The sequence below is a fragment of the Acinonyx jubatus genome, chromosome A2 (genome assembly GCF_027475565.1).
Source record: "Acinonyx jubatus isolate Ajub_Pintada_27869175 chromosome A2, VMU_Ajub_asm_v1.0, whole genome shotgun sequence".
In the NCBI taxonomy this organism is placed as follows: domain Eukaryota; kingdom Metazoa; phylum Chordata; class Mammalia; order Carnivora; family Felidae; genus Acinonyx; species Acinonyx jubatus.
This window is the reverse complement of record NC_069383.1, coordinates 91,991,777-92,017,605: the sequence shown is the minus strand read 5'-3', so window position 1 is coordinate 92,017,605 and position 25,829 is coordinate 91,991,777. Positions and strand designations below refer to the sequence as shown.

The window sequence follows — 25,829 nt, the reverse complement described above, 5'->3', positions numbered from 1 at the left end:
TATGGACAGCAATTTTGTAGCTACTGGTCACTCTATATGGAAACAAAACTACTTGTAGACAGCTTATTTTCCTCCCTGCTTATAAGAAGGTTGAAATTCTACCTTTAGGAAACACACCTCGTAAAAGGATAGTTTCAGTATTGAAATTAAAATATGTGTGTAAAACATTGTTGTACATTGTTAGTTCAAGAAGATTTTCTTGTAGACCCCGTTTTAAGTGAGAAACACTTTAAGTACCTCCGATGCTCCCTTCTTAATGAAGAGTGCTCCTTTCTCTACCAACCTGCAAAGCCTGTATGATGACTTCTGGTCTCATCTTCAAGAGCAGTACAATGAAATTTAGGTCTTACAGGAAATGACCAAAGAACATCAATAAATCCCACTTACTCTTTTTTTTTTTTTTTCTGTCCCACTTATTCTTTATTCCAGCTTCTTAGAGGGTAGGCTGAGACTAGTCAAAATTTGTGCTCTCATGGCTCCTGTGATATTGCCTAGAGATGGACCAGTGGAATGGAACTTGTGAGCTCAGTAAACCATTTCAGCTCCGGAATCCATGAAAAGAATCTGTCTGCATGGTTTTACAATCTCGTGTGTTCATTTATTGTCTCAACAGGCATTTATTGAAGACAGTTTCTACATTTGATGCTAGAGATAGAAGGTGTGTAAGGCACAGTCTCCACACTCCAAAAAGCTTGTAGTCTAGTGGACAAGTAGTCTACATTGTGGCTTGTCAGGCCCCTTGTTTTTCAGCCTGTGGCCGTCAGAGACACAATGTCTTAGGTTCATGAGCTCTTTTGCTTTCTTAATTTATGTACTACTTATTGCTTATCAAATTCATACATTTTGTTTAGTGGAACACTGGATAAAGGGGCCCCAAACCATCCCATTACAGAGAATAATAATATTAGCAAATATTTATTGAGGGCCAGATACCACGTTGAATAGTTTCAGTGCCTTATCTCAATCCTCAACAGCCCTGCCCAGAAGACCCTCTTTTTCCACTTTCACAAGAAAAACAAAACCAAAAACAAAAACAAAAAACCTGAGGCTTTGGGGTGCCTGGCTGGCTCAGCCGGCTAAGCACCTGACTTCAGCTCAAGTCATGATCTTGGGGTCCTTGGGTTCAAGCCCTGCATCAGGCTCTAAGCTGACAGCTCAGAGCCTGGAGCCTGCTTTGGATTCTGTCTCACTCTCTCTCTGACCCTCTCCCACTCGTGCTCTGTCTCTCTCCTTCAAGAATAAATATACATTAAAAAAAAGAACCTGAGGCTCAGAGAAGTTCAGTTATTTGTTTAAAGTCACATGACAAGTTACTGTGGCAAAGTTTGAGACCCAATGGAGACTTAACCGTTCCAAAGAGTCTGGTGTAGACCATTAAGTAATATTGGAAAGATTAAGCCATATTTTAAATTCTAAATATTTACTCCTCTGAGCCTAACCTTTTCAATCAACTCTTTAGTTGAATGCTTAATAGTAAAGGCTTATTATTTGTATTACTGCTCATGCAGAAAACAATGCTTCTTAAAAAACAATGCACTAAAATAGTCCCTCTCCCCCCAAAAAGATCATGTCAGACTTGTTGAATATGCATTTATTGAATTCTCAGTGTGATGCTTAGAGTGTTTCTGTAAAATGACAAGTTCTTTGGGACACCTGGGTGGCTCAGTTGGTTAAGCGTCTGACTGTTGGTTTCCGCTCAGGTCGTGATTTCCGCATTCCTGAGATGGAGCCCCTTATCGGGCTCTGCGCTGACGGCAGGGAGCTTGCCTGGGATTCTCTCTCTCTGTCTCTTTCTGCCCCTCCCCTGCCCCCACTGGCACACATGCTCTCTCTCTCTCTCTCTCTCTCACTCTCTTCCTCTCTCAAAATAAACAAACTTAAAAAAAAACCCGACAAATTCTTTTGACACCATTGCATTCAGTCTTCTTTTTCCGCATCGGCATCAAGTGCGCCGGAAACACTGACTCTGGCAGACGAGCTGGAGCAAGTGACCTACACGCAGGACTCGGCCGTATGACCCACAGCTGCCTTTTCACTCAGGCCGGGACAGTGGCAGAAAGACCAGACCAGACAGGATCCCCTGATGAGCAGCTCAGGATTTTACATCAGTGCTCTGGAAACGGTATATATATAGATATAGATATCTATCTATATCTATATCTATATCTATATGCCTATATATACAATATATATATAAATATATACCTGTTATATATATAGGTATATATATATAGGTATATATATTCAATATATATAATATAGGTATATCAACATATATATCAATATATATTGATTATATACATATAATCAAGTCTAAAGAGGGGTCTCAGCATAATAGGTTAAGAGATCATCATTAAGATTTCAGACTCTGGGACAACTAATCTGGTCTACCATCAGTGGGAATGGGATTCTGGAAAGAACTTACTTTACAATCAAACCAGGTACCCACCCCGAGTACATAGAAACAACAACAACAAATATCTGTAAAAAGATTAACTTTTATTTATTAAATATTCAAATATGCTATTTCTATTTTTGTTCCTCTTTGAACATTATAGAAATAGTATCTGTAAATTACACTCCAGGAAAAGAACTGGTCTGATACATGAAAACCTCTTAAGAAAAGAGGTTTAGAGGATTCAGCAAAATACTGAGGAAAGGTAAAACCATACTCTCCAACCCGGGTGAGGGAGGTGGAAAGACAGAACCCAGCTGCCCAGGCAGAAAGGGGTCAGTTCATCCATTCTTGACTGCGTTCATATCTAATGTGATTTGGCTTGAGATTCATCTTTGTTTAATGTTAGCAGGGCCTGTTTTTACATATTTATTTAAATACTGAAAAATATGGGCTCAGTTTAAAAGGGGCACAAAGGGAGATTTCTGTAAAAGCTTTTCAGACAGTGGGCTGGGTATAGCTGGGCCCACAAAGTGTTCGGTCCTGGCACACTGCTCAGGGTCACAGGTAAATATTCTTTCATTCTTCCGTATAATGTAGGGAGGGGAGGCAGGGGATGCAGGGGCGGCAGGCTAGGTGCTGGTGCCGGCTCAGAATTCTAGGATTCAGTCCCAGTTTGGTCACAAATGGCAGCGGGATCCTTGGAGAGGTAGGTGACTGTGTCCCAGTCCTTGGGGGTAGTTGCCGCCTGAGCTTGTATGGGCGACACTGACAAGAAGCTAACTTGCTGGAGCAACTGGGGGTCCTTGAAGGGTGGGGATGTTAGGTCCCTGTGAGATTTTTGTGCTGAAAGGTTTATTAAAAAACTTTATATTTTATTTATTTGATTCCAAAAATACCAGTGGAAAAGAAAGAACAAAAAATTACTTAACTTGTCCTTTTGTCACAAGGTGATTCATATCAGGTATGGACACGTTTAACTGTGCAAACATATTCAAGAAGGTCATAAGCTGAGTTTGTTTTTTCTAAATTCAAACTAGTAAATGCGTTCATTCTTCATTAGTCTTAGAGATGCAATTTTGCCTGGATGAGGGAGAACATCTCACGGGGAGGTTTGTAGCTTAGCAGATCTAATCAAATACAATTTCCCAAGAATTTTCACAATGCTGGTAAAACACTGGAAAAATAAAAGAAATTATATATTTTGCTTCCCTTAGTGGTTGTGATCACAGATACAAGTGAATTCATAAACTGTGAAGCAAGTTTCTGGTTCTCTTTTTTTCCAAGTGACTACATACCCCCATGTAAATTCTAGCAATCCAGTTAGATACTGATGACAGAGATATAATTCAGGAGGTTCTGAAAAATATGTTAAGAGACCGTGGTGCAGAGAAAAATGTGAACTTTGAATCTGAATCTATCATGTTGTGTATAATCATCCTTTAGCAAGTAATTTTTGATTCACTGGTTATTGCTTTCTTAAAATTATAAAAATAATACATGTGCATTATGGAAAAAAACTGGAAAAGAGAAAGAATAAAGAAAAAGTTAAAAATTTATAGGGACACTACGGTTAATATTTGCTAAATTCCCACCTATTCATTCTGTCAGTGTAAGAACCATCTCAAGGACTAAATGTTACAAGGACTAAATGAAATTAAATATGGAAATGACTACCACAAGGGTTGGGACATGGTCAGCCATCAGAAATAACACTTCTTCAGAATTCAGATTACCACCCACTGGAGTTCTTTATTAAAACAAGAGTACAGAAAAATGTATTAATTACCATGTAGTCTGCAGATCACTTTAGACCAAATGGTCAGATTTGCAGAATACTTTTAATTCTAAGACTCATTGTTACCAGTTTGTAAATGATTAGAATGTTGTAAGCATTCCCTCAAATATTGTTAGCCTGACTATGAGATGATGTCTCATTTTTCAGTAGAAATACCTGGATGTAAAAAAAGTGGGATGGTCTTGCAACTTGAATATATAAACTTATAATGATATAGTTATAAGGTCAAATATTCATTGATAATGTTTTATATCTTTATTAGATTATACTTACAAATTAAAAACGATATCATTATGAATATCAGTTGAGAAATACTCCTTCTTTTGCCCTTATATTCATTAAAAATTTTGTTCAGACTCTTCACATGCATCTAAAATGTATACTTTAGAGTAAAAAAAAAGTACTCATGGGCAATCTGTAATTGTCACGGAAGGGTTTGGTCTGAGAACAAGTTGATCACGACAGGTAAGTTTTCTCAGTTGACACATTTCCTTTTCGGATGGTGAAAGGGTGTGGTCAGAGAGCCTGGGCTTTGGGCTCAGGCTGACCTGGAGCTCTGGCTCCACCACTTACTGTTTATGTGAACTTGGGTAATTAATTATTCTCTGGCCTCCGTTTCCTAATCCATAAGATGGGGTAACAGTATGTATGCAGAAAAAGTAGACCAGAATTAAATGAGACACCGTGAATAAAGTACTTGGCACGTTGTCTTACACAAAATGGGTGCTGGATGGAGGTTGCCCCATTTCGAACCTAAAGGGAGAATTGTATCCACTATGGAGGGTGGTCTGTAGCCGATCCTACTGACAGAGCAGAAATTCTCCAGAGGAGTCAGCTGTACTTGTAACTGCTCCAATGGGAAGTTCCCTTGCTGTCCACGGATACACAAAAAACTTGAATTTAGAGGTATTTGCTTCTGTTTAATGGACTTTTCTTCCCTTACTTGGCAACAAAAATGAAATGAAAATGTGTTTTTTTTAATCTTTGTAGTTCTAAGTGCTTTAAACCTTAATCCCTGATCATAATTGATAGAAACTCTAACAGGAACAAGTTTGGGCTTCATGCTTGTGTTTAGTAGAAACACAATTACATGTCTAAAATATAGTTAGAATGTGGGGCGCCTGGGTGGCTCAGTTGGTTAAGCACCTGACTTCGGCTCAGGTCATGATCTTGCGGTTTGTGAGTTCAAGCCCCACGTCAGACTCTGTGCTGACAGCTCAGAGCCTGGAGCCTGTTCCAGATTCTGTGTCTCTGTCTCTCTCTATCAAAAAAAATAAAAAAATATACAGTTAGAATGTACTTAGAAACATAGAGATATAGTTAGTACTTTGAAATATACTTAGAAATGTCGTTAATTTGAAATTCATATTTATATATGAAATACTTATAATTTATTTTTAATAAAAGTAAAATGAGAATAAAATAGAGAAACTTTCAATCAATATCAATAGGCAACTTTGAAATGTCACACTTATAAATATTGTGGTTGACATTTGATAAATTTATATAGAATTCATACAGCTTCATCATCATAAAATTATAAAACTCAGGCAATTAACCTCAAATTCTTTTTCTTATATAAGGGTATCAAACAAGTTTATTTATTGTGTAAACAGGTTTCTATTTTATGCATAATGAAAATGATTGTGGCCATAAAAACACTGTTAATAAATTTAAAAAAGAATGTTGAAAGAAAAAAAAAACATGTAAAATAATTACCCTAAAGACAAACACTAACCGTATACGATCAAGTACACTATTAATGCTCAGTTAACTATCACATTGAGAAAGTTATGAGAGTTCAAGATTCCTTCTATCTGGAAAAGAATGAAACTTCCAGAATCTAGCTGAGGAAAAGGGACAGGAGGTAAACATCATGTCTCACCATCAAGAAATTTTCTTTACTGTGATGAACCAGAAGTATTTCTATAAGAAAACCAAATTTCCTAACATGAAAACTAGATCTTTAATGTATTAAATGGTAGCTAAAATGAAGTAAACGTCATGTAAAATTTTAAAATTAAACTTTTTTCACATCATATGCTTTTTAAAATAAAAACAAAGTATATGGTTGGAGAAGTATGCAGAGCTTTACTATTATAACCAATGAAATACTATTTCTTACTACAAGCAAGATGTACAAAATTAAAACAACCACACTATGAGCTAATTTTATTTACTGCATGAGTAAAATCTCATCATTGCTTGCTTACTGATTTAGTATAGAACTCAGGAACTTTGTGGCACAGACAGAAATTCTCAAGATTTTTTTTTTCTTTTCTTCTCAAAGAAGAAATCCAGAAATCCAATTATGCTTAAGAAAATGCCCATACAATTATTATTCCAAATCCAAAATAGCCCAAAAAGAAAATGAGTAAATAATTAGTGTTTCAGTTGGAAATCAAATTGGAAAGGGTTCTACTATTTATAATTTCAATCACTACATTAACATTAAATGTATAATTAGGTAACATTCCAGCATTCAAGTGACAGGCCCTTGAAACCCATGATGTTTTTTTTTTATATGTTTTGACATTATGTCTACAAGAAACTCTGGAACCATAACTATCAACATTACAGCAGTTACATATAACATTATTGAGCAGGTAAAAACAAAGAAACTTGTGGGTACGACAAGTTCAGCAGGCTTGTAGGGCAGATCCAAATTTGGGGGGAGATGCTAAGCATTGAAATATGGTGTCTTTTTAGTCATGTGTCAACTTCTAATGAAATTCCAATATAAAGTGTGCTTTCTGTGAATATTTCCTAAAGCAAAACAAAATTGTGACCAGTGCATTATTTGATAAGGTTAATATAAGAGAATTTCTGAGAATAATCAGTAAGTTTTTTTTATATAAAAGTTTTGGAAATATTGCCACATTGCTTCTAAATTCAAGGCATTGTAAATAATTTGGAGGTGCAGCTTTAAACATTGTCCTGCTCAAAATGCTGGTGTGGCTCAGATGTGAGAGCAAAATGTTCTAAAATTCAGAAATCAAGAAGAACTCCAGTGTCAGAGGTGGGCATGGGATTCTTATTTGAAGCTAAAAGCTCAACTTAATAGATTGTCAAGTATGCCTGGAAATAATTCACACTCAAACAAGTGACTCTGTATTGTTTAACAAAATTCCATGTTTTAAAACTTTTTTTTTGTAAGTTTATTTATTTATTTTGAGAGAGAGAGAGAGAGCAAGCAGGCTCCACACTGTCAGCACAGAACTCGATGCGGGGCTTGAACTCACAAACCATGAGATCATGACCTGAGCCAAAATCAAGAGCTAAACACATAAAGGACTGAGCCACCCAGGTGCTCCACAAAATTACATGTTTTAATCTGGACTCTGCCACTTAATAGCTGTGACGTTGGCAAGTTTCATAACTGCTTGAACCCCTTTTCCCATGGAAACTAAGAAAACAAGCATTTCATAACCCCAGTGTGGACAAAAGGCCCTGGTAAGCACTAACACCATGGCAACTTTTCCTTCCTTTTTTTGTGTGTTAGGTGGTTCCAAACCATACAATGTTTGTGTTTCTCTCATAATAGTTCTAACTGCCATTCCAATTTCTCCCACAGCTAAAAGCCCTGATGAAGACACTTCCCCCAAGCCCACGATTTTTCTTCCTTCAATTGCTGAAATAAAACTCCACAAGGCTGGAACGTATCTTTGTCTTCTTGAGGATTTTTTCCCTGATGTTATCAACATAGATTGGAAAGAGAAAAATGGCAGAGTAATATTGAAATCCCAGCAGGGAGACACCATGAAGACTAAGGACACATACATGAAATACACCTGGCTGACCGTGAGAGAAGACTCAATGGGTAAAGAACACAAATGTGTCGTCAAACACCAGAAGAATAAAGGAGGGGTTGATCAAGAGATTCTTTTTCCTTCAATAAACACAGGTATGTGCATGTACACATGAATATAACCTCCCAGAACCCTATTTTTCCCCGATGGAATACACCACCTTTTCTGTCAAGAATTAATGGAAAAGAAGCAAATAGAAATCTTTCCTTAATGTTGTTGCCTTTAATGGTACCATAACTGTCCTGCTATTTCCCCATAGAATTAAAATAGTATGGGCTTTGGAACATACAAAGAAACAGAAAAAGAAAAATTCACTTAGCCTTTCTCGCCTCAGTTTCATCATCCAAAACATGGAGGTCATTATGATGTTTCTGAGGGTCACCGTATGGGTGAAATGAAACAGTACATGTGAAAGCACCTAGCAGCCTTGTATCCAATAAATGCTCAAAAAGAGAATCCACTTTTGATGATTTTACTTGATCAGGAAATAAAAACAATTGCCCATCCTTCAGGAATATTCTACTCAGCAGTCAAAGTCCCTCTCACTTCAATCTTGCTCTGCTCAAACATAAGCCATAACAAATGAGTTCTAGGCAACCAAATTGTTGTTCATTTGAGGGAGGCAGATCACAGCTCAACAAAAAGTGGTACTTTGGTCACTGACGTTTTAGTACAGTTTTGGTGTTTTCACATTGACTTTTCTCTACCACTGTAAGGTGAAATTTGGTAAGTGAAGACTGAGTGAAGCTTACACGTGCACACGTGCTTCCATTGTACATAATGAACATTTCTTACCATTAGTAAATGCTGCCCAGCAAACACTTCCTGCCGTCCGAGCATGCGCCAGGCCTGGAGGGGATGCAGGAGGGACCACTGTCCCCAGGAGCATCACTACAGTAGGGCAAATATCCTTTTCCTCTCGCTCCTGTCACCCGTGATTCAGGCACAGTGTCCCAAAGGAGCCCATTGCTGTAGACGCTGCACGTATTTAGACAGTGTGGGCAGAGCTGAATGTGCTCTGGCCCCACTGTGTCCCAGTAACTCTCTAGACTCAGAAGTCAAGTCCTGAGCATGGACATGCCAGACCAGGGCCCCAGAGGGCCCCTAAGAAGGAACCAGTTCATACTCTTCCCGGGGGTTATCAAGCCCCTCGCAAGCAGTGGGGAACAAGCACAATACAGGACATGTGAAGAGCTTTCTGTATACAAGTCTCAATTTCTGACATCAGTCTTCATCTTTTTGGGTCTGGCAAGAAGAAAACCATAGACCCACAGTGGCAACACGTAGCTTTAAAGCCTCAAGTCACTCAAGCAAGATTTAATACCTAGCCCAAGTGCAATTTCAACCCCCAGAACAGTAACCTATAACCAGTTGACATGGGAATTTCCTGGTCAACACTATTAAGTTCATGGATTGACTCCTTCTGTCCCCCTTTTCTGCACTCCCCTTCTATTGTTAGAAACCTTTCCTTCTCTATAACCCTTTGGAGGTCCCCTCTACTTGCTAGGTGGGATGTTGCCAGACTCATAATTCACTTGATTAAAACAGCCATTAGATCTTTAATATTTACTTGGTTGAATGTTTGTTATTTAGCAGATTTGGTGACGGAATCCAAAGTGGGCTTCCAGAAGGAATCAGAGACAAGTAGAAACACAAGGCCGGTAACCGTGAGCCCTTCGAGTACACTGTCTACATCACCATTTTCAAGTGCCGCGGGTGAGTTCCTGATCGCACTGGGCTTCCTTTCCGGGGCAGGTCACCTTGGGCTGGCACATTTGTCTGGAGCCCAACTAAAGTGGCAGAAGGATCTGCCAGGAGCTAAGCCCCTAACCCATCAGACCACAGCTCCCCAGGTGGAAACCTCAGTGAGCCTCCAGGAGAATTGTTGGTGCCACACAAAGAGCATCATTCTGGCCAGAACGCAGTATCATCCCTTGCTTACAGCCCACACCCTAAGGTGCACATAATTGTTTGTCTGGTTTTGTGTAGATAAAGGCTACTGCTCACAAGGATCTCAGATGCAGCAAAACCCACAAAATTGGCGGGCATGAGTCAGGCACTTAAAGACTGTTAGAATGCTCATCATCCCAAGAACAGTCCCTTGATAGTGTAAATTGGTCAGGGAAAGGGCTCAGTTGGCACTAAGTAACTCACCAAACTGAGAAAACGTCCCTGCAAGGAGCTACACTCTCAATCATGCACTGTCCCCATCTGAAGACACATCCATTTTATGTATTAGTTCGGGTCCGAGAAGCCCCCAGTCTGAGCTTATGGGATCCTTAATTCTAAAGAATCAAGTACACCACCCTCCATTACACCTGCTTATTTTACGTCTAAGAACCATAGTCCTAGAAGTGACAGATACCTATCAAACATGGCAAAATCTTAGGAAGCTTGCTTTGTGTCCTGAGAAACTGGCTTTGTAACTGGGTTTGGTGACCCCCAAAGGAGACCAAACAGAAATATGGCTACACCTCATTTGCAGCTACATATGGCTAAACAAAAGGGTGTGTTCACTTAATTTGAGGCTAGGATCCCACAGATCTGCTTCTAGCCCCCAGAGCAATTACGACCTAGAAATACAATAGACATCATGGGGAACTTTCCAACTAGATAAGATTATTTAAGAAGTGTGTTTAAAAGCAAGTGTTCTCAAATTAAGGAGGACACTTCCATTAATTAATAAGCAGAAGCCTCCAGAAGGTTTAAATTCCAAGGTAGTTTCCTTGAAACATTCATTGCAAAAGCCTGGTGAAAATTAAAGTTGGAACAGGTAGCTATAACAACAAAACTGTAAGACTCACGCAATTCCCCCCCCCCCCACTTCCCTCCTTGCTCTTTGGGCCCTCACTCCAGTGTGAAATGTTTCTCGCTGTGAAAAGACTCCACAGCTATAAACAGAAGTCAGCCAAGTCAACGGCCTTACAGACACCCCCGTATGTACCTTCATAGGAAGAACTCCACATGAGCCCCACCCAGAGTTGATGAAACTGAGGGTTCTTCTGGAAACTGCTACATTATTTCCTTAAGCGGTTAAGTGATTTCTGGTAAATACCGTGGCCAACAGAAGGGGTCCTGCAAAAACTGGCAGAAGCCATCCAAGGGTGGAGACTCGAGGGAGAATCCACTTCTTCTAAATCTCTGCCCACAATGCCTGGTCCGGAGAGGATAACAAAATTTCCTGTTGTCCCACCCTTTCCAAATCCACACCCATTGCTTATGGATCCTTCCTCTCCCAGAGACAGCCGTTGCCTCCTTGCTGGCGTCATCCTGAATCACTGCTCTTAGCTCTCTGCCTGCCTGGGACGTGTGGCTTATGGGTTTCTTCCTTTGGCTGTGACTGTGGGTGACCCTGGATCTGGGGAGGGCAATATTCTCTGCACCCTCTCTGGGGACCCATCTTACACCCAAGGGGGTTATTCCATATGCCAGAAATACTTAAAATGTAAACTATGCACTCAGAGGGAAGGAAGCCAATTGAGGCACATACTTGGATCAAACTTTGATGTCATTTCACGTAAATCCAAGTATTTGAGACACTGAGACCAGCTGGACTGACAAATGCGAACAGAACCAGAAATGCAGCTCTTGGGTCAATCCAGAGTGCCCCTGTTCCTTCACCCACCCCCACACTTCTCGTAGTTCTGGAAAAGGGCTTATAGATGGTTGGCTTTTGGAAAAGAAAGTCTTTCTTGGAGGAACTTGCATTCTTTCTTCACCCTTAAAGTGATCAATCTTATCACACTTTTGACATGTAAACACAGGCCACAAGCGCCCAGGACTGAGAGAAACAAAGGAAAAGAGACCTTTTTAAAATACAAACTGCTAAAGGCCTCCTGTGCCTAAACCCTGGCTCGGTGTCCTTCATAATCCCGGGGACACATATAAATCTTAACACTTTGTCCATAAATGTCTCCATAAACATCAGTGACTCAAGGGTCTTTGCAGCGATCTGTGTGTCCACAAATACACATCCTCAATGTGAGATATTTTTCTCTCTGGAAACATTGTCAAAATTAGTTTGCAAAGAGCTCCATTGCCTTGGTTTGAAGGCAAGCACTTGCAAGGATTGGGCATTCTAAACCTCTCAGAATGATAGAAACTAACCAATGTGCGTTTCAACTTCACATGATCTGGGCAATTATTTGGTTGTTGTTTTAAATAAAATAGACATATTTTTTAGAGTTATTAGCACTAAAATTAAAACTTTCACATGCATGGATTTACTAAAAGTCAAATAAGTAGATGTGGTCTCTTTAAAATCTTAAAGAAAATAGCTTGGGATAATGATGGATTTTGATATTTCCTAACATTTTTCTTTTTGAGTTTTAATTTTAATTCCAGTGTAGTTAACAGGCAGGGTTCTATTAGTTTCAGATGTACAGTCTAGTGATTCAGCACCTCATACATCACCCTGTGCTCATTGGGACGAGGGCACTCCTTATTCCCATCACCTATTTAACCCATCCCTCCCCACGTCTCATAAAATTTTTATGGGTAATTTCAGCTCAACTTCATGAACAAGTAAATTGAAAGATGTAAATAAAATAACTCTTTTAAGATAATGTTTTAAATAGTCTCCCAAATCTTTTTGGTGACCTAAATCCTTAAAGTTCTGCTGAGTTAAGTCAAGTATTAAATTAGATTATATTCATTAAATATCTAGATCATTTCTAAGTAAGATAAAACACTCACTTGTTAGTTAATGAACATAGGTTTACCTACTTTTGGTTTTGGTATTGCAGAGAAACTGAAGATAACTTGGGCTTATTCAGAAATGTATTTTGTGACTTACTGAAAGATTGTTTTATGATGATGCACATGTTTCTAGACTTTTTGAAATGTATCCATAAATTTACCAATCTAAGAAATGCTGGTATAACAGATCACAATTGCTGGCTTATTTTATTTAAAAAGATTTAAATATTTATTTATTTTTTAGAGACAGACAGAGTGCAAGCAGGGGAGGGGCAGAGAGTGAGGGAGACACAGAATCTGAAGCAGGCTCCAGGCTCCGAGGTCTGAGATGTCAGCACAGAGCCTGACGCTGGGCTCAAACCCATGAAGCACAGGGTCATGACCTGGGAGGAAGTCAGACGCTTAACCGACTGAGCCACCCGGGCTCTCCAACAATTGCTTGCTTATTAACTTTCATTAAAAATGAAGTTTCTAAAAGAACAGAATTTTAATAAATGTAATTCAGACTACTGGAAATAATAAGGGAAACAATCTGGAGTGCAAGGAAAGTAAGATGTGTCTTTTTAATAAGAAAAAGTATGAGAAATGGAAATATGTTTTTGAGGGAGGGAAAAAAAGATTTTTTTCCTAGGCAAGCCTGGTTATCTGAAGAGGCAAACTCAAGAAAAAGCCTGAATGTAAAAGAGAAGTTGTAAAAGGGGATGTTTGGAAAGGAATGTTATGTGTGGTCAGGATCGATTAAGACTGGAAGGAAGAATTTTTTAGGGCGCCTGGATGGCTCAGTCGGTTAACTGTCCAATTCCTGATTTGGGCTCAGGCCATGGTCTCAAGTTTCCTGAGATTGAGCCCCTCCCCGGCTCTGCGCTGACAGTGTAGAGCCTGCTTGGGATTCTCCCACTCCCTCTTTCTCTGACCTTCCCTCACGTGTGGTCTCTCTCTCTCTCTCTCTCTCAAAAATAAACAAAGATTTAAGAAACATCACCCTTCATACTTTCATCAAACGTGAAACCCTTTCTTCCTCTTCTCTTTTCCTTTGCTCTGGCGATGGCCCTCATTTGTTTCTCCCAGGTAATTGCTAGCAAGGGTAAACTCTGGACTTTAGAGGAAACTTCTATTTCAGACTAGCAGTAAAGGTAACTGGTCTTAGCTTTACTCAAGCTAAAGAAGACCTCTCATTGGTTGACTTCCCTCAGTTTACATCCTGAGTTAGAAGGGACTTCCCAGGAAGCTTCCATGATCCAGGATTCCCTCCTTTGGAGGGGCCCTACTTCCCTGGTTAAGGATAAATTGTAAATGAGGTATGTTCAGGACCTTCTCCTTCATTCTTGAATTTGTTGCATAACCTCTTACTAAAGTAATGGCTGCCCAACAAAAATCCTTAGACTCTGGCGCAAAAGTACTTCCTGAAAATAAGATAGACCTTGATTATCTCTTAGCTGAGCAAGGCTGGGTCTCTCCTCTAACCAAGACCACCTGCTATACCCCAATTAACAGGTCTGGGGAAGTTAAAACTCAACAACATCAGGTCACTGAGCAAGCCTCTTGGCTTCAAAGAGTTACTTGATTTTCATTGCTTTGAGTCTTGGGAACTATCCCTTCAAACTACTCCAAACATGAGGAATTATCCTGTATTTTGTAATTACAATAAGCTGCCTGGTGGTTCTCTCAAAAGCTTTAAATGCAAGTTCAGAGCCGGTTACCTGCAAACTAATGATGTCTCTAAGATTGGAATGTCAAAAGAAAAGAAATCAAGAGAACAGAATGACCAACTCAAAAACTGTAAAGTTGAAGCGGTAACCTCTGAACATTCACAGGCCAAAAGGTCAAGACCTGTGAATATCACAAGAGCAACCACAAAAACTGTGAGAACCTCAGAGAGGTTGCTGAGTGCGGTTAATGCCTTCAATTGTGATTCCTCCGTTAAGTTAAACCGGGAGTCTGATCAAAAGGCAGGGCTGTTAAAAAGAAAACCACAGGCTCAAAATGGCCTCACTCAACTTAAGGCCCCAAACCAGTAAACCAAGACTTCATCCTTGCCCAGCTGCAGTTTCAACCCCCAGAAATGTAGCCTTAAACCAGGGAACATGGACATTTCCTGGCTCGCACTAGGGAGTTTACTGATCGACTCTGGTCCCTTTGCCTAAAACAATGTTCTTTGCTAATAATTTCTTTTTCACTCCCTCTCTATCTGAAAAAACTTCCCCACTCCTGCAGCCCTTCCAAGCTCCCCTCTACTTGCTGGATACGATGCTCTCTGATTCATGAATAGATCACTTAACACAGCCAGTTAGGTCTTTAACATTTATTTGGTTGAATTTTTGTTATTTGACAGATTCTTAGTTCGTCCAATGATCAAACTAGGGCCAAACCTTTGCTTTCACCTGGTCGGTGATGAAGAGCGAATGAAATTATCTTGATGACAATCCTTGCTGTTGGAAACATGATATGGATGAATTTTTTCATATATTTATTGCATTTATGTATATTCTTTCCTAAAACTTAACTAAAGTAAGATCACATAGACAGCCATAACTTTTTATGGCTAAGAAACAGGCAGGAACCAAATGAGCAAAGCATAAATTTAACGTAACCACTGGGCTGAAGTGTCCTGTGAGGTTTCAATTTTCTAGTGATCAGAGAAATGTAAAATGTATTTAAAGTTCCATGGTGATGATTACGGTAAGGGAGAAGTAAGGATGAGGACATTTCTGTTAATGCAATTCTAGAAAATTTCTATTGCTGTTTCTTGGAAAGTTTTTGCTTGTTGTTTTTGTTTTTGATTAAAGCTTATATATTTTTTAATTTTTTTTAACGTTTATTATTGAGAGACAGACACAGAGCGTGAGCAGGGGAGGGGTAGAGAGATGGAGGGACACAGAATCTGAAGCAGGCTCAAGGTTCTGAGCTGTCAGCACAGAGCCCGACGTGGGGCTCGAACTCACAAACTGCGAGATCATGACCTGAGCCGAAGTCGGTCGTTTAACCAACTGAGCCACCCAGGTGCCCCAAAGCTTGTATATTTTATATGTATACATACACATGAAAGCACAAAAGAATGAAGTGATTCTGAAGAGAGATTAAACACATCTTGTCCACGTTTTCGACCAACCTGGATTGAGAAAGAGCACCTAGGATACACACACACAAATTTATTATGAACATTGTTACCTTACTGTCTTTATGTCGATCAATGCAGGGTAACAGATTTTATTTATCTTTTTTTACCTTTTCATTTGAATTTCTGTTAGTTAACATACAGTGTTGCATTAGTTTCAGGTGCACAATATGATGAATAAAATCATTGTATGGAAAAGAAAGAGATTTTTAAAGCACTTTAAAATCAGCTCTTGAGGATTTTTTAACATTTAACATAATTATACTAACATTTTCCTTCTTGGAGATTTTTCCCAAAGCCTATACCTCAAATCCATTTTTTTTTTTAATTTCAAGGTTTTATTTAAATTCTAGTTAGCTAACATATATGGTAAAATTGGCTTCAGGACTAGAATTTAGTGATTCATCACTTACATACAACACCCCGTGCTCATCACAAGTGCACTTTTCAGTGCCCGTCACCCATTTCCCCATCCCGCTCCCACCTCCCTCCATCAACCCTCAGTTCCTTCTCTATAGTTGACAGTCCCTTATGGTTTGATGGTTTGCTTCTCTCTCTCTCTCTCTCTCTCTTTTTTCCCTTTCCATACGTTCATCTGTTTTGTTTCTTAAAGTCCAAATATGAGTGAAATCATCTGGTATTTGTCTTTCTCTGACTGACTTATTTCACTTAGTATAAATACACTCTAGTTCCACCCATGTCATTGCAAATGGCAAGATTTCATTCTTTTCGAAGGCTGAGTAATATTCCATTGTGTGTGTGTGTGTGTGTGTGTGTGTGTGTGTGTGTGTGTACATCTTCTTTATCCATTTGTCAGTCAATAGACATTTGGGCTCTTTTTCATACTTTGGCTATTGTCGATAGCACCGCTATAAACATTGGGGTGCATGTGCCTCTTCGAATCAGTATTTTTGTGTCCTTTGTCAAACTCATTTTTTAAGAGTGCACCAAAATATGATTGTATGGAGTGCATAAAATTGCATACCAGGACCATGTATGTGTGGACAAGAACACATCAATTAGAAAAAAGACAAACTAGGGGCACCTGGGTGGCTCAGTCAGTTGAGTGACCAATTTTGGCTTAGGTCATGATCTCATGGTCTGTGAGTTAGAGCCCTGCATTGGGCTATATGCTGACAGCTCAGAGCCTGGAGTCTGCTTTGGGTTCTGTGTCTCCCTCTCTCTCTCTGCCTCTCCCCTGCTCACTCTCTGTCTCTCTGTTTCCCAAAAATAAATCAACATTTTTTTAAAAATTTAAAAAAAAAGATAGACTAAAACAGCCTTTCAACTCTTTGTTCCTCTATCCAATAGTCCCTGATCTTTTTAACAAATTTTGTCCTTGTACATATGTTGTACTTTTTTTTTAACACTGTAGATAAATACAACCCTCACCTCAGGTTTTATACATCCAGACAGCTATTAATATGATTTGGCCTATCATTCTATCCCTGCAAGGAAGTGCACTGAAATGCTGAACTTCTACAATTAAAAGGTCATTTGCTAAGAGTAATTAAGACACTGGAAGAGATGATGTCAGAGAGTCCACGATGGTGCAGTTATGTTCTGTTTCTCTTTTTTTATAAGTTCATTTATTTATTTTGAAAGAGACAGAGAGCAAGTGGCAGGGGGGTTGGAGAGAGAGAGGGAGAGAGAGAATCCCAAGCAGCCTCTGTGCCAAAGTCACGAACGGTGAGATCATGACCTGAGGTGAGACCAAGAGTCGGACACTTAGCCAACTGTGCCACACCGGTGCCCCAGAGTTATGTTCTATTTCTATGGATTGTTTTACAAGATACTTTCCACACACTCTAGCTTATCTAAACCCCCAGAGTGTCCTCTGAGTGCTGGCTCTGCTGGTGACTGGTATGACTGTTAGCAAGTTCCTTACATTCTCTAAACCTTATCTCTTTGTGTGCAACATGGAGTCCTCCGTGTTAAGTTCACATCAGTGTCACTGGGGGATCGGATGAGACAATGCATGTGAACCTTTCATATAGTGCCTGGCACAGTGATAATCACTCAATAGGTATTGACTTTCATCAGCATTGCTGTCACATCCGTAAACACCTCCACTCCAGAAAATCGAGTGCCGGATCTGGGGATAGTGGGGCATGTATGCTTTGAAAGGTAGGGCTGCTTTCTTTCCTTAGACAGGAAATCCACCTAAACCAGACTTCTTCCAACATGTAAGATTCTACTGTGGTTTCTAGTGTCTACAAATTTACTTTGGTAGCAACACTTCGTGTCAACAGTGGGTGCTGATGACCATATAGCAGCCACTGTTTCTGGTTATTTTTCCATTCAATGAGTATTTACAGAATACCTACTTTGTGGCAGGCATTGTAGCTTGGAGATACAAGCGCAAAAGGAAAACACGATAATCTTAAAAAGGACCCTCTAGTTGTGAGAAAAAAAGATACAAATCCATCATTCATGAACTTCAGCATGTTCATGTGCAGAAATACAACATATGAATTGATCTACTAAATTACATAGAATCAGTCCAACCGTTTCTGGAATTTCAGGGCTCATACTTGTAATTCCTCTCCCCTCTCTGTTGACAAATTGCATCTATCTATCCATCCATCCATCCATCCATCCACAATACACACACGTGTCAAATAATGGATATGAACAATGGAATAATACTTACTCTCATTTCTTTTAGATCTCACTGCTATTCACTCTACAGAAGCTTCTCTGAAGGATGAAAATGGTAAGTTTTTCTATATGTTTGCCTTTATGTTATGCTATAGCATTTTTTCCTCCTGATCAACTTACATTTTGAACTTCCCTGGCTTCAAATAGAAATCTCACAATGGCAGGATCTTGCAAAAAGACTGAGTGATATTTTACGTCAACCCATCATTTCCCAGGAGTCGTCTTCACACAGTACATCCTGGCTTGGGAATGAGAGGACTATAAATTAGGAGTGCAACAAGGGCCTCTGAAGTATTTCAACAATGGATTTCATTCATTTCTGTGGCCTTTGTTTCTAATGACTGAGGACATCAGCTTGCTTCTAGATTTCTTGTTTTGAGTCTTTGCTCTTGCTAGTAGTCAATAACATGAACTAACACAGAGGGGTTATTGTACAGAAGGCATGGTGTGCCCTGGAAGTACATTTTGTCTGATTCTTTTAATACTCGCTATGAAGGATTTTATTACCACTTTACACATTATGGCAATGAGCTGAAATTAATTAAGTCCCTTGCATAATGCCACACAGAGAGATCTGGGTCTTCTACCAAGAGCATCTGAATCAAGAGCTCATACGCTTACTCAGTTTTTATTCTTCCTCTAAATCCCAAAACCAAGGCCTTGAGACAGGTGCACACATGGGGGCAGGGTGGGGGGGTGAGTGCAAGACTTCAAGTGCCACAGACTGACTTTAACTCCAGTCTTTTAATTCTTGGTTGCACGAATGTGGGTACATTACTGACATTTTCTAACCCAAGCAGGGATAACACAAATAACACCTAACTGAGTTACTGAAGACATAAGGTCCCATATGTGGAATGTCTAGTATTGGGTGTCTCATTTAGCTGACACATTGTAAGTACTGGTTTCTGGCCCTTTCTCCCAACATATGTACCAAGAAAGTGATGAGGAGCATTGACTCTAGCCCTGCTGGTCTGCCTTCCATGTCCAATATCAAGGGGCCTCTGGACCCTATGTAACATATTACCTGACTAAGGGTAAGGAGTTATGAGCGTATCACCACTTGAGGTCCCTTCCACACCAAGGGGGAATAATTCTGGAGTTCTTAACTCTAGAGATAAAGCATGTAAAGTAAATTTCCATAGGAACAGACTTGGCCTTGTTGTTCGTTGAGTAGTCAGCCTGTCCCACCATCATTGTCATTAATTATTTCAACATATATTTCTTTCTAAACTTCAGAGGATAATAAAAGCTATTTTCCTACAATATCATAGCTACAAGGAGACATTCAAGAAAGACAGGTGAATAAGCCATGACCTCCTAAAGTTTCAGAGATTTTGGATTAACCCCTTTCTTTCTTTTTATATAATGTCCTCTTTACAAAAAACTTTCACCCACCCCACTGTGAACACCACCAAATTTCCAAGGATTCCTAGGAATCTCACTGAATGCACAACATGTAATGGCTAATATCCTTCAAAATAAGCAATTCTTCTTTATATTTGTGCTAATCATTTGATGGGTACTGACTGCATGTGGAGATGTGGAATTACAGCATAGCTGAAAATATTGCTTAAATGTCATGTTGCAGGTACCTACTAATGGTATAAGATCAGGCAAATTACTTCTCTGTCTTCAATTTATTCATAAAACGGTAATAAGAATAATAATCTCATAGGTTATTGAAAAGTTAAATAAGATTAACATTTTGCGTGGAAATCTCTCAAAGTCAGTGGTGTTTAGTTTGTGGCCAATGTATATTGGCTGTTATTCTTACTCTGAGACAGAGACGGGGTCAAGAAGCTAAAAGCTATTTATCACCAATGCTTCCCCCCCACACTGGATCCATTCATTAAAAATGCAACCTTACCATTCATACTTTGGAAAGTTCTAAGTGAATTTTGCAGAGATTGTTGATTGATTTGACCTGCAAGCTGGATTCTGAGTTGTCTTTGTGGTGATGGTGGTGCTGATGATGGTGTAGATGTTTTTACAACTGGGTTGTATTGGTGTAGGAGAGTCAATTCAACCCAGATCATTGGAAATGTATAATGTGACCCCGCTCCCATTAATAAGTCCTAGCCTTTCAAAAGAGCAGGTGAAATTAATAAATGGTTTCTTTTTAGACGCCCTGCATCTGCATCTCGTGAACAACTCTGCCTACTATACCTACCTCCTGCTCCTCCTCAAGAGCATGGTCTCTTCTGCCATTATCACTGTCAATCTGCTTGGGAAACCCACACTCTTTGGTAATGGGAAGAGTTCCTAACACATGGTGGCACAAAAGGTCCACCTTTTTCCATTGGCTGTTATCCCTAAAAGTCAGTAGGCACCTTCCAGTCATGTCCCCTGGGGCTCTTTAACAAGATGACTTCCTTGAAGCCTTTTAATTTACACACCCTGAGGCCTCTATCTTTGTTAATGAATTCTGTACTGTTTTTCCTAAAAAGAACAAGTAAAATAATCAAGACTCTACTCTTGTCTCTGTATTCTTTCATTTGGTGTCCTCAAACTGAGAGTCCAAGGTAAGAGACAGCATGACAACTGGGCCTAGAAATTCAGCATTGGTTCTAATCATGGTCAATTCCACATTTCTAATTCTTGCCCTGAAAGAGTCTTTATGATGTTTTTTTGGGGGACACTGGCCAGTGAAGGTGTCCAGGTTATTTCTTCTTCAAAGATCAGCAGATTCAGACTCCTTGGTTTAAGACATTCTGGTGGTGACAGTATCACATGTCATGTGACTGGCGGGTGTGTCAGACCTGGACCCGTGTCACACGTGCACCATGTTTCCTGATGTCACAAGAACCGCATGAAAGCTGCACTAACACTGGAAAGGTAGGGTGGTGGAGGGGTTAAGTGTTTGGACTCTGAACCCTAAGTGCCTGGGTTTAAATCTTGGGTCTACAGTTCCTTGAACTCCCCGTGCCATAATTTTCTCATTTGTAAAATGGACTTAGAGTGACACGTCTCCTGGAGTCGTATGGATGAGATGAGATAATTATGCTGGGCACATGAAGTGGTCAACAGCATTTTCATCTACTGATGCAGCTCTACTTTAGAAATAATACATACATGCACACACACACACACACACACACGAAGTATGACACTCATTTATATGTGTGCATACATTTCTACAAACATGGGTATAAAACAAAATGTTCAGGATGTGGTAGGTAGGGAAAAGAATAAATGACTGTTTATTTTTTTTCCATTTGTGCTAATGAATGCATTTAAAGTAAAAAATTTTATATCTGAGAATGAAAACAATGTCTCATTTAAAAATGGGGAGGATCTTTTCTTTATTTGCAATCAGCTTCAGTTTCTGTGAAATAGCTGCTTTTGAAAAACGAATAGAAGAGCCTCTGTGGAAACAACATAAGATCCACCAGATACAAGAAAGAGAAAATTTAATTTCCATCTACTCCTTGATTTTTGGGAGTTTGATCAGACTTCTTTAGGCCGAGTGCCTGGGCCTCTACGTAGAGATCTGGAACTGTTTCTGCATGTGGAAAGCACAGAGGCAAACAGGGGAAACTAGCAAATGACTGAAAGCCGTGTGGGCTGATTTTAGTGCTGGGCACTCCTAGCCAGTGTCCCCTGTGGCTTCCAATCCTCAGCCCCTCCCTTCCCCAACCCGACCTGGGCAGCCCTGCGGGCTCTGTTCTGCACTGGCAGGTGCAGAGAGGGGGAGGGCGGTGGTGCAGGGGACAGTGTGGGGGGCAGGAGGGCGCTGGTGTTTTGTTTTCTCAGGGTTTTTCTGGTCTATGTGCTCTGTCAAATGTGGTTGATTCGTGGAAAATGCTTGAAGTCAAACCGGCCCCTACTGGTTGGGGCTGTGCAAGCGGTGGCTGGGGTGCTGCATGATAAAATAGGGGCAGTTACACCACAGCCAACTTTGCTCACTTCCAAAAGGTCACAGCTAATGAAAGAAAAATCCATCTGCACACACACATACGATGGCTGCCAAACATACTCTTATTCTGTGGGTGAGGGGTTCCCCTATTTTATACCAAGTTCATTCCAAGTAGCTGCTTCATGAGTTGCAAGTCATATGACCAGGACTGTTCAGACACTGTACCTTCAGTCCACTCTGATGACACTCTTCTGATGGACCAGCACACAGACTTCTTGTCACCCTAGGTAATCCTGACATTCCACCAATGATCTGCACTTTTTCATGGTGTCTGATTTACCGGGGCTCATACTTCCCATCTAATTTTGTCAGTGTAAGCAGGGTGACAGAAGACTGGGCATGTGAAGCTGTTAGCACAGGTAGAGTGTAGACAGGGTAATAAGGAGGGGCTTCCTTCCTCACAACAACACAGACAGATGGAGGCCTTGAGTTCAACTGTGTAATTGAATGTCATGTACTGAATCATCTAAGTCCCTCTACAGGGACAAATGACTGGAGAGTCAAGCTGAGCACGGCTCAATAGAAGACATGCATGGGAGGTAAAAGTGTGCTGGGGGTTGAGCAGAGGAGGGCTGTGCAGCCACATGAGCACAAACAGCAAGCATCCCCACCCCGACCCATCCCAAGCACAATACAGACAGGGTGCCCAGTCCTGGGATCCAATGTGCCCAGTGCCTGGGGAAACAAAACTCTATTGTTGAGATTATGGATTAGGCTTCAACAGATGGAATTCACAGCATGTTCACACCATAGACTTCACTCCTCTTGGTCTGTTATCAAGAGCCAGTTTCTGGGTGAGCCTTGGCTTCCATGAACATGGACCACACGTTACTGGTTAAGTCCAGCATGTGTAGGAAAGAGTTCTCTCCCAGGGCAAATTATATACTGACATTCAACTCAGGCATCATCAGTGGACTTGGTGTATATGGGGCTCCCCTCCTGAGACAGGATATTCTAAACTGTGACCACACCACTGAGTTCCTGAGGTTTAGTCCAAAGGCCATAATTTTGCAGACCCTCCTCAACTCTTTTTCCACCTTAAGAAACTTTCTGGTTAAAATTCAGCCTCCTAAGCCCCTCCTGGTGGCACTTCTGTCATTTGGTCCATTCTCAGAACAAACACAGAGGAAGCTGATCTGACCTGCACAAATGCACATTTGACCTTGTCATTACATTCCGTAGTTATTTCTTCAGGAAATATCTCTGACAAAATAATACTTGTTTTCCATTATGTACATTTTCCTTCTAAAAATCAGAAAAAAATCTAAATGTCTGAAAGTAGAAGAAAAGTAAATAATTATTATATTTCCATGAAATATACTGCATCCACTTACAATTATATTTACATAGTTTATTTATTTATTTTGAGAGATAGAAAAAGCGAGAGTGTGGAGGGACAGAGAGAGAGAGGGAGGGAGAGAATCCCAAGCAGGTTCTGTAAACATGAAACCCAACATGGGGCTGGATCTTATGAACTGTGAGATCATGACCTTAGCCAAAATCACACGTCAGACACTGAACCGACTGAGCCACCCAGAAGCTCCAAAATTCTATATATATATAGAGAAAGAGAGAGAGAGAGAGAGAGAGATTATGGTAGCACAGACAATGCTCATGCTATCAAATGAAAGCAAATATGTAATGAAAAATCCATATGTCCCATAGGATGATATTTATACAAATAAAAACCTAAATACATATGCACAAATAAGGAAGACAAGAAGAATATAATCGGGTGACTTCAATCATTTCTGGATATTCCAAAATTTCTACAGCAGACAGTAAAAATTTTACATTATAATTTTTTAATATACATAATATCGGCAGTACGGCCACAATTCTGTGACATTTACAAACACCAAACTGTCAGGATACAAACTAAACTTTAAAATGTGATATGGCCGCAGATTCTGAAGGATGGGTTCTCTATGTGCATTTTTACAAAAAGCATGTATTCCTCTCACAAGCAGGGAAGGGAAAGAAAAAAGGATCTGTGGGAAGACCGAGGGAGCGGGTTAGGGACAGGGCGTCCTCACAAGCAGAGGAAACAGCCTGCCTCACAGTTGCTTTCCTCTTGTCAGATAACACACCTCAAATAGGACATTTTTCCTTCAGACAATGTCTGCTATGTGATAGCCAAGATCAAATCTGGTCCAGGAGAATGAATAGCAGAGAACATTATGAAAGATTGTGTCCCACATCTAAACCCCATAAATGTCACACCGTTCAGGTGACATTTGTGGTGACATAAATAGATAAAGGTATCGCTGTTGGAAGGCTTCCCTTTCCAGCCTATTCCACTGCTGTAGACACACGGGGGCAGATGAAATGCCTTCCCACTTGGACAGGAGTCTAAGGAAGATGGTCTTACCACGTCTTCCTGTTTCTGGGCTTACTCTCCACCTGTCAAGTTAATGGTGTTTCACCATAAAGAGCTGACATGTCTTGGAATTATTTGAGCATCTTAAAAAAAGACAAACTTTTATTTAAAACGCAATAATGTATATGTTTTGCATAATTTAAAAGTGAATGTAAGCAAGGCCTTCTGGCCATGGTCACCAAATCTTCTCCTTGAAAACCGACTGCAAAGGTAAAATAGATCAAAACAAAACTAACCATTTCAATGATTGGGAAATGTCCAATTTCATGCAACAATCTGAGAGTTGTTTATGCTTGAAAAGTTGCAGAAGTCGGGGAACAGCAGTGGTGCTCTGGTCTAGAGTGAGTCCCATTCCTCGCCACCTCCCAACACCCGCTTCCATGGACATGAAGGTTCTTCATAATGGGCACAGGTAGAGGTGCCATGAAAATACTCAGCAAAAAGTATAACGTGGGAAGACTTGTCACGTAGCACATACGGTCTGTGTGCCCATTGCCCGAAGGATGACAGATAATGAAAACATTGGGCAGAGGATTGAAATCTTAATTGAGTTGCTTGAACACACTTGTTCTTGGCTACCAGTAAGCCATGTGGACACAGTGTGCTACGTAGGAATCTAGGCTGAAAAAGAAAAGAATTAAAAGAAGAACACAGGAGAATCCAATCAGCCACATACCACAGCGGATGTAATATCGCAGATATAGCTCAAGCGACATTCTCAACATAGAAACGGCGATGAAAGCAAACTGGGGGCAAATTCACAGTCCAGCGCTGCTGCGATATATTTTCAACAAAACATTTTTCCAGAAAAAAAATAAGAAGACAGGCAAAGAACCAGAAAAACGTAACTAATATTAGTAGGAAAATCCCGCACAACTGAATACACACTGTCCTTGAGTGTGTCCAGTTACTTTCTTTAGCAAAGACTTCAAAGCCGCTATTACAAATGTGTTCAAAAATTATACAATACCATGTTTAAAGAATTAAAGAGAAGTATGACAACAAAAAGTCAACAAATAGATATTCTAATGCAAACTACTTAAAATGCAAAAAA

At 40.0% G+C, this 25,829-nt stretch overlaps 1 gene segment (V, D, J or C); it reads left to right on the top strand.

Moving 5' to 3' along the window:
- LOC106980679 (T cell receptor gamma constant 2-like) overlaps nt 1–20,951 on the top strand; it is a 37,866-nt gene extending 16,915 nt beyond the window's left edge. The window contains 5 exon segments of the C gene segment in view: nt 2,900–2,962; nt 7,768–8,097; nt 9,596–9,718; nt 18,484–18,531; nt 20,603–20,951. Coding sequence covers nt 2,900–2,962; nt 7,768–8,097; nt 9,596–9,718; nt 18,484–18,531; nt 20,603–20,745 — 707 coding nt within the window.
- The last annotated feature ends 4,878 nt before the right edge of the window (nt 20,952–25,829 follow it).